Source organism: Pelmatolapia mariae, linkage group LG8 (genome assembly GCF_036321145.2).
Source record: "Pelmatolapia mariae isolate MD_Pm_ZW linkage group LG8, Pm_UMD_F_2, whole genome shotgun sequence".
NCBI lineage: Eukaryota > Metazoa > Chordata > Actinopteri > Cichliformes > Cichlidae > Pelmatolapia > Pelmatolapia mariae.
In genome coordinates this window covers 29,022,845-29,032,500 of record NC_086234.1, presented here as the reverse complement: position 1 = coordinate 29,032,500, position 9,656 = coordinate 29,022,845, and the positions used below count along the sequence as shown (strand labels likewise).

Genomic DNA, 9,656 nt, shown 5'->3' with positions numbered 1-9,656 from the left:
ATAAACTTTGCATAACAATGGTGTTAGCTCTTTTTCAAAAAATTTGTAATACTCCCCAGGCAGGCCATCCACTCCGGAAGACTTATTGTTTTTCAGTTTTCCAGTACTATTTTTTTATTTCTTCAATGGTAATTGGATTTTTTATTAGTTCAGCCTCTTCCTGAGACAGTTTACTAAGATTAATCGGGTTAAGAAATTGTTCAATCTTTTCAATTTTATTTGGGACATTTTCTTCTTTATATAATTCCTGATAATACAGAGAAAATGCTTTTGCAACTTCCTTAGGTTGGCACACAATTTTTCCAGAGTTTGGACATTTGATTTTATGAACAACCCTACTTGATTGCTCTTTACGCAACTGAAATGTCAAGAGTCAGCTTGCCCGATTGTCGTGTTGGTAGTACTTTTGATTAGCAAAGCGTAGTTGCCCCTTCGCCTTGTATGTTAGTAAATCATCCAACTTTTTCCTCTGCTCTTTCAATGAGTTCAAAGTCCCAGTGTCTTTAGTTAGCTGATAGACTTTTTCTAATTTCTTAATTTTGTTTTCTAGTTCTATTTGTTCTGCTAATCTCTCTTTTTTCAGTCTTGATGAGACTGCTATAATATTACCTCTCAAATAACTTTTGGCACTCTCCCACAGGATTGAAGGGGACACCTCCTTATTATCATTGAATTGAATATATTCAGTCAGACTCTTTTGAAGTTCTTGTTGAGTTGTTTCATTATTCAAGATATATACATTGGGTCTCCAATATTTAAAATGATTATCTGGGTTCATTCTTAATTTCAGACAAATCGGGGCGTGATCAGAGTGATTGCTTCTATGCTACACTGTCTAGCCCTATAAAGGTCCGTCCTAGGCATTAAAAACATGTCTATCCTTGAATGGCTGCGATGTACATGTGAATAAAAAGTAATGTGGAGGTAAGCATCAACGACACAGAGCTCTCAGTTCTCACTCCTTCTTTATTCGTCTCCAACATCAACTGAACATATCGCGCCACAAAACAGAGGAACACACTTCCTCAACACTGGGTGTGAGTGGAGCCCTCTAGTGGTCCACCACACATGCCCCCCCCGAACACCCAGCAGAACTAGTCCAGGACCCGGGGCTTAAGCAAACGGCCGGAACGGCTGAACCGGGGGGGTGGGGAACTGACAGAGGGCAACCCAGCCCGGAAGCGAGGCTGGCACTGGCGGTCAGAAAAAGCTGCAGGCGACTCAGACTCCGTTGATTGTGCGTCGCTCCTGGGGGAAAAAACAGAATCCATCAGCCCGGTGGCAGGTGGGCGGCCGCGGCGAGGGGCCTGGGCCGGGACCACCTGATCCTCTTGCATAACATGTGCAGGCTTAAGTCTGTCAACAGAGACAACCTCCTGCCGACCGCCAAAGTCCAAAATGAAATGTTTGCTGCCTGGTTTAAGAACCCTGTATGGCCCGTCATATGGTGGACGCAGCGGAGTCCTATGGGCATCGTGCCTGACGAAAACGAAACGAGCAGAGTCCAACGAACTCGGAACAAAAGTGTCAGGCAGGCAGTGGTGCACAGGACCGGGAACAGGAAATGAGTCTCTCGGGGGGCGAAAAGGCAACAAAGAGGCATCAAAACATGGGGGAGGGCTCTCAGGCAAGAATTCCCCAGGGACCCGGAGGGGCTGGCCGAGGACCAGTTCAGCCGGGGAAACCCCGAGGTCTTCTTTAACCGCGCTACGCAATCCCAGCAAAACCCACGGAAGACGGTCGACCCAGTTGCCACCTGTTAAGGAAGCCCGGAGCGCGGCCTTAAGAGACCGGTGAAACCGTTCGCACATCCCGTTAGCTTGCGGGTGGTATGCTGTGGTGCGGTGGACCTTGACCCCCAGGCCGTCAGCCATAGCAGACCAAAGCTCAGAAACAAACTGGGGGCCCCTGTCTGAGGTAATGTCAGCAGGGGGACCGAAACGGGAAACCCACGTCGACAAGAATGCTCTGGCCACCGTCGCCGCTGTCGTGGACGCCAGGGGTACCGCCTCCGGCCACCTGGTCGTGCGGTCCACCACAGTCAAAAGGTGCGTGAAACCCTGTGACTGCGGCAAGGGACCAACCACATGAACGTGATCGAAACGCCTACCGGGGATACGGAAAGGTTCGAGGGGTGCCTGTGTGTGCCGGTGGATTTTCGAGCGTTGGCATGGGATACAAACCGCCGTCCATTCTTTCACCGTCTTGCGAAGGCCCGGCCAAACGAACCTGGCGCTGACCAGCTTGACCGAGGCCCGGACGCCGGGATGAGAGAGGGCATGCACCGAGTCAAAAACACGACGACGCCACGAAAGGGGAACCACCGGGCGGGGGCGGCCGGTGGAAACGTCGCAAAGAAGGCGCGGACCGCCGTCCCACACCGGGGTGTCCTCCAGCACGAGGCCCGTTTTCGTTGACTGAAGGGCCAGGATGTCCGGGTCAGCACGTTGTTCGGCGGCCATAGCAGCGTAGTCGACGCCGACATACACCGGAGAAACCAACACATGTGACAGACGGTCAGCGACGTGATTGGACTTACCAGCCACGTGCTGAATGTCTGTGGTAATCTCCGAAATGGCCGCCAACTGGCGCTGCTGGCGTGCGCTCCATGGGTCAGAGACCTTGGACATCGCAAACGTTAAAGGTTTGTGGTCAACGTATGCAGTAAAGTTGCGACCCTCGAGGAAAAAACGAAAATGTCGTGTCGCGAGGTGCAGGGCCAGCAACTCCCTGTCAAAAACACTGTACTTGCGTTCGGCATCCCGTAGCGTACGACTGAAAAAGGCGAGCGGTTGCCAGAGACCTGAAACCCGCTGTTCCAACACCCCACCCACTGCCACGTCGGACGCGTCGGTGGTCAACGCGATCTCCGCCGACGGAAACGGGTGTGCCAGCAGGGCGGCGTCAGCCAGCGCAGACTTGGCTGCGGAAAACGCATGGACGCGTTCTGGCAGCCAGTCAACCGGATCTTTGGCTGTCTTACCTTTTAAGGCAGCATAGAGTGGCTGTAACAGGTGGGCAGACGCCAAATGGCATGCGCAAAAACTCGAACAAGCCGAACGGGGTAATGACAGCGGTCTTAGGAACGTCTTCGGCGTGCACGGGAACTTGGTGATACCCCCGCACCAAGTCAATTTTAGAAAAAATCGACGTTCCGGCGAGATTGGCAGAAAAATCCTGAATGTGGGGGATGGGGTAACGGTCATTCTCCGTGGCATTATTTAAACGGCGGAAATCTCCGCACGGCCGCCACCGACCGTCCGATTTGGGCACCATGTGAAGCGGAGAGGCCCATGCACTGTTTGAACGCTGTACAATGCCAAGGCGCTCCATGGCAGCAAACTCTTCCCGAGCGACGGACAGTTTCGCAGGGTCGCGGCGACGCGCGCGAACACCGGGGGCCCGACCGTGGGAATATAATGCTCAACCCCATGCTTCGTTACCGTGCCAGAGAAATCAGGGACAGACAGCGATGGAAACTCTGAAAGCAAACGCTGAAAAGCATCCCCGGAGGTCACTACATTAGCCCGAATTACGGGTTCGGCGGCCCGAGTAAAACACGGTAGGGAAGAAAACGAGAGAGCATCAATTAAACATCTGTTAGCAACATCGACAAGCAGTCCATGAGCGCACAGAAAATCAGCACCTAAAATAGGTACAGAGCTAGCGGCAACAACAAAGTTCCACTGGAAATCCCGGCCGTGAAAACAAACAGTCACCAACCTTTCCCCAAACGTTTTGATGGGAGAGCCATTAGTTGCCATGAGCTGCGGCCCACAGTTCGCTGCTAGTCCGTCGGCAGCGGTAGGGGGAAGGAGGCTCTTCTGGGAGCCGGAGTCCACGAGAAAACGTCTCCCGGAGCGCGAGTCCTCTATGAAGAGCAGCCTTTCTGTGTCGCCAGCGGTCGCGGCTGCTACGGCGCGCTGGCGGGTCCGTTTCCCTGGGCTGTGAAAGCGCAAGGCGGCAGGCAGCGACGCGCTCTGTCGCCAAAACGCTGATGGTAGAAACAGATGTTCTTTCCGCGGTGCCGGCGTGTAGCAATCCCTGCCGTCAGCAAGGGGGCGGATGCTCCGGGGAGGCAGGTGGAGCAGTGGAAGGCGCCGCCGGCGAGTCCGTAGCGAGGGCGTGAACGTTGAAAGTGCGGCCAGCCAGGAGAATGCGATCCGCTTCTTCAGCCAGGGAGCGATAATCCTTCGCAGGCAGAAGCGGGGAGTTTGCGAGGACAGCTCTCACGGCGGCCGGTAGCTGGCGGAGGAAGAGGTGGGCGAAGAGGAATCCCCCGTCATCCGGCCCGAGCAACGATAGCATGTTCTCCATGAGCTCGAGCGCGGTACCGCCACCCAAGCCTGACAAGTTGAGGAGCTTTTCGGCTCGTTCAGCGTCGGAGAGGGCATAGCGCCGAAGAAGCAGTTCTTTAAGGGCGGCGTATTTCCCTTGGGCGGGTGGGTCCCGGAGGAGCGTCATCGCGCGACGGGTGGCCAGCGGGTCGAGCGAGGCCACCACATGGAGATACTTCGTGTCGTCAGCCGAGATGCCGCGAAGGGCGAACTGAGCCTCCACGTGTACGAACCACGACTGGGGGTCATGGAGCCAAAAGTCCGGCAGTTTCAGCGCCACAGCGAACGTAGCTGCAACAGGAGGCGGAGGTCCGGCGGCCGCTGATGCCTCCATAGCGGAGTCTGCGTTATCTGCGGCCCGTTGCATGCTCGAGTCAGGGGTCACCAATGTGGAGGTAAGCATCAATGACACAGAGCTCTCAGTTCTCACTCCTTCTTTATTCGTCTCCAACATCAACTGAACATATCGCGCCACAAAACAGAGGAACACACTTCCTCAACACTGGGTGTGAGTGGAGCCCTCTAGTGGTCCACCACAGTAAAATCTTTTCCTTGGGGGTGCAACTGGCGCCACACATCCACTAGGCCCGGTTCCTTAATCATTGTATTTAAACTACAAGATTTTTTGGATTTGTAGCCATTGTGTGCCGGGAGTCTGTCGACAGCTGCTTTCAAAGTACAGTTGAAATCACCTCCCACCAAGATCATTCCTTCAGATTTTTCTGCTGTTAATGATGCAATATTCTTGAAGAATTGTGGACAGTCCTCGTTTGGTGCATATAAATTTAGTAAAGTAATTTTAGACCCCCCTACAGAGCCAATCACCATTACATAGCGCCCCTCCCTATCCGCAAATGTTTTTTCATGGTGGAAATATGTTGACCGGTTAACAAGAATTGCAACTCCTCTTTTTCTCCCATCCTGATAAGTAGAGCTATATTGTTGTTCAACCCACTCTCTCCTCAACTTCCTATGTTCCTTTTCAGAGAGGTGAGTCTCCTGGAGCATTGCTATGGAGTACTTAAAATTTTTCAGTTGGTTCAGCACCTTTTTCCTTTTAACTGGACTATTCAAGCCTTTTGCGTTATACGAGACACAAATTAGATCCTTCATATCTTTGGCTCAGATCCTGTACAGCCAAAACTAAATTATTATACTCAATGAAATAGTGGTCCACAATTGGTCTCAGGCCAAAATAAACAAAAACATTCAGAAGTAAACAAAGAACATTAAGAACAGTAGCTTCCACGTACCCGACTGGATTAATAACAACCTGAGTAATCCAGTCCCCAGTGTATCCTGGGCGGAGGGTGGTGACGAGCCCTCCGAGGGTGGAAAACACAATGTGTTACGTCGTCGCTGTTGCCCACTCGCAGAGCGACTCATTGCGACCATATAAATGGGGAAGTTGGTATCCACTCGTGTGTGCGCATCCCATCCATTGAACAAGCAAAATTTTGTTACCTTTTCCTAACATTTATGTCCAAGAAAAACTAAAATGAACTCGGCGGGAGTAATATCTCAGTCCTCCATAAAAAAAGTTTTCATTTCGGCAAGGGAGAGGGTCATACCTGCCCTAGTTCCCTCAGCGGACCATCGGCAACGGGATAGCTCCGTTTACATGCACTTGTATCCCCAGCTCTTGAAGTGTCGGCAGGGCTTCCGTCAAACTTGAGAACGTCTTCTCACCACCATCCTTGAACAGTCTGTTTTGCTGGCAACACACAACTGGCTCTGATGTTTTCTTTGTTGTCACCGATACGCCCCTCCATCTCCGTTGTTCTGTTTTCCAGCTTTGTGATATCTTCTCTCAGATTCTTGAAAGACACCTCCAGTCTTGTCAGAGCTTGCTGTGTTTCCATATGCCCGTCTTTGTTATCTTTTCTTATCTTCTCTAGTTCTGCTAGTATCCTCATATCTGCATCAGGAGTGCTAGCAGTAGCATTAGCATCTGCATTTGAGGACAAAGTTAGTTGCTTCAAATGCTCGCCTTTATCTTTATTTTGATCCTGTTTGCTCGGTCCCTTGCCTCTCAGGGACGATGCCATGTTGGTTAGAATGGAAGTTGCAGAGTTTTAAAAACTGTAGTTAGGAGTAATGTATTAATCTGGACGGAGCTCGTGCCTTATGCTGCTTGACTAGATCATGGCGTCACCGGAAGCCCCGTTAACTGGTGATTCTAAATTTCCCATAGGTGTGAATGTGAGTGTGAGTGATTGTCTGTCTCTGTGTTATCCCTGTGACAGACTGGTGACCTGTCCAGGGTGCACCCCACCTCTCGCTCTGTGACAGCTCTGATAGGCTCCAGCCCCCCTGCAACCCGGTTAAGGATAAGTGAAAGAGAATGTGTGGAATTGAATTGAATTGATAGATATTATTGTTATTATTTGCTGAATCCTTAAATGCCAGCCAGATAATCTGAAACAGCGCAGGATACACAAGACTTCCAAAGTTGTGTACATAATTTAAGAACTCTCAGCACTGAATCCTCTGCTTTACCTGCAAAACTAAAACACTGATACGCATCTCAAACACAAGATTCTTAGACAAATTAAATATTAAATATTCTCACTTGTTAGTTTATAAGGGCAGGGTTGGACCAAGTTTACAAGTAACTATATAGGTAAATGCTATGTAGGGCTGGGTATCGTCACTGATTTCTAGAATCGATTCAATTCCGATTCACAAGGTCCCGAATCGATTCGATCCACGATTCGGTTCAATTCGATTCGATTTGAATCGGGGAAATGTTGCCTCAGACAGTCAGAAATATTATAATTTTGATCACTTATCAGTACATAGCGATATTTTTATATCTATAAAAAGAAAGCTGACACTTGTGAGACTTTATCAAAGGTGTAAGCATCACAGCAGATTCCTTTGTGTCAAAGTAGCTGAGGATAAAACACAGAAAAACATGAAGGCGACTTTCCTGGTCTGGGTTTTTATAGCAGATGACCCTAAAAATATTTGCAGTCAAAAACGAAGTGAAGCAGAGCAAAGTTACAGAGGTTTGATTAGAGACACAGCTAAGCATTTTGCAATTTTGCATAATTTGTTTACATTTGTTCAGTATTGAACAGCAGAAATTAGGCTTTCTTGTCGGAAGTAAGTTAAAAAAAAAAACAGCGGCTGGTGGATAATAAGTAAGCGAATAATGCAAAAAACAGAGATTTTTAGATGGGAAACTATTCCTAAAAGAGAGAAAGAGAGAGAGGGAGAGAGAGCTCTACATGAAGTGTGATTTTATCGTGGTGGAAGCAAAACAGCAAAAGTAAAAGGAAATTCGTGACGATGTTTATATGAAGCGAAATGTGAAGCATAGTTTGGATTGTCTTTGGCTGCTGGTTAAGTCAATATTGTTTGGAGAGAGATAAAACCTGCAGCTTCAGAATCTAACGCAAAAAGGATGTAAACACAAAGCGCCTGCCGACGCTTCAAAATCAGTGAGCTGTCGGCTTTCAGCCCCAATGGCGCGTCCGTGTCCGCATACATGCCGTCGGGTGAGAAAGGCGACATCTCACTGATTCGGATGCGTTGGGTCCGCGTTTTGTGTTTACCTCTTTGTGCAGAATCCGTGTACCTGCTCTTATATAATGTTTTAGCTGTTTGGTGGTTGTAGAAATTTTGGTGAGGTTTAAACTGAGATTCTGGCGTTTCGGGCAAAATAAATTTATATTTAAAAATTGATTCGGGGTTTTAATGAATCGATATCACGTTATCCAAGCCAGAATCAATTTTAATCGATAAATCGATCATCAAAACCCACCCCTAATGCTATGCTCTTTCTGTTTCTTCTGCATTAAAGATTTCTCTACCAGCTCTCCTTGATCCCAAATTTCAACAGTAGAGTTTTCTGCATCCTTTTCCAGTCCAGCTTTTGTGAGTGCATGTCATCTATCACAAGAAAACTGGACACACTGCAGAGGGTATGCAAGGTGAGTCAAACTGTGAAGAGCAGAGCACAATAACTGCATACCCATGTATGTCCAAATCTTTGAATGTATATACCCATAGATTTATATAGTTTAAGAACAGGGCTATTAGATCTGGTTATGAATCATTTGTTTCAGGATAATGAATAATACACATTCATGAAAAGGTGTTTTCATTATTAGCATAAAGTCAGAAATGAGGAAACTTAAACAGAACAACTTTCAGCGTGCAGGGCAGCGCGTATATGAAAAGCAGTGCAGCGTAAAAGCCTGAAAAGTGTTTCTTGTTGAATAAATGCTTTCAAAGTTGTGAAAAGAACTTAAGTAATAATTCTACCTAATGTATAATCAGTACAGTCACATGATTTCTTCTTTCTGTCTGTTTGATCTTGTTTTACAGGTAATACAGGACAGTGAAACAGTGAAGAAGATTCTAGGTCTGATTCTGGCCTTTGGTAACTTTATGAATGGTGGCAATCGAACCAGAGGCCAAGCTGATGGTTTCAGCCTTGACATCCTGCCCAAACTTAAAGATGTAAAAAGCAGTGTAAGTAACCAGAATGCTGAAAACAAAGTATAATTTTGTCCCTGTATCCTAAAATAAAGAGTCTTGGTCCTGCAGATTGCATCCATGCCTTTTAAATGTAATATATTCACAGTATTCAGCAATGCAGTTTAATAGAAGCTTACTTAAATGTTATGTGTGTAGTCCATTATGAGGTAATGAACTACACCTTACTGAATAAAAGTTAATATTCATTGAGTCGTGTGGCATTAGCTCAGGAGGTAATCAGGAGGTCGTATACTGATTGGAAGGTTGGTCGTTTGATCTCTGGCTGGTCCAATCTGCAACACCAAGGTGCTCTTTGATGCAGTATGAATGTGTGTGAATGGGTGAATAAGTGCTCTGAGTGCTCCAGAAAAGCACTGGCACCAAAGGCACTGACAGAAATCACTATTCTTCTTGACATATTAAATTAAATATATCCAAGTCATAAGCTGAACATTAATAGAATTTTAAATTGTGCTTTGTTTGATTTAAAACTAAGATTTTAGCAACAGTGTGAACAAATGACAGTTGTGTTTCATCGTCATAAATACTGGTGAATATCTTCAGTTACATGACCGGGCAGATGCATGAACAGCTTTGGTTCAGAGTACATTAAAGTAATACAGTCACACACAGTTATATTTCCTCACTTGTCTTTGTCCAGTCAAAAAAAGAGTACCAGCGCTACTAGCGCTGGAGACGATTGTGATTTATTTATTTATTTAACCACTGACTTTCACAAATACAAACATCTCTGTTATGAGGTTTTTTCACTACGTAAAAACACATTATAACATGGTAAACACTTGTTTTGTTCAATTGTAACTAATGTCC

The 9,656-nt window shown here is 47.2% G+C and overlaps 1 protein-coding gene across 1 annotated transcript in view; it reads left to right on the top strand.

Moving 5' to 3' along the window:
- The window catches only part of LOC134632895 (formin-2-like), a 78,988-nt gene that overhangs the window by 45,676 nt on the left and 23,656 nt on the right, over positions 1-9,656 (top strand). Inside the window, exons 11-12 of the mRNA XM_063481760.1 lie at positions 8,146-8,275; positions 8,673-8,819. Of these exons, the coding sequence (XP_063337830.1) occupies positions 8,146-8,275; positions 8,673-8,819 (277 nt within the window). The remainder of the gene's footprint in view (positions 1-8,145; positions 8,276-8,672; positions 8,820-9,656) is intronic.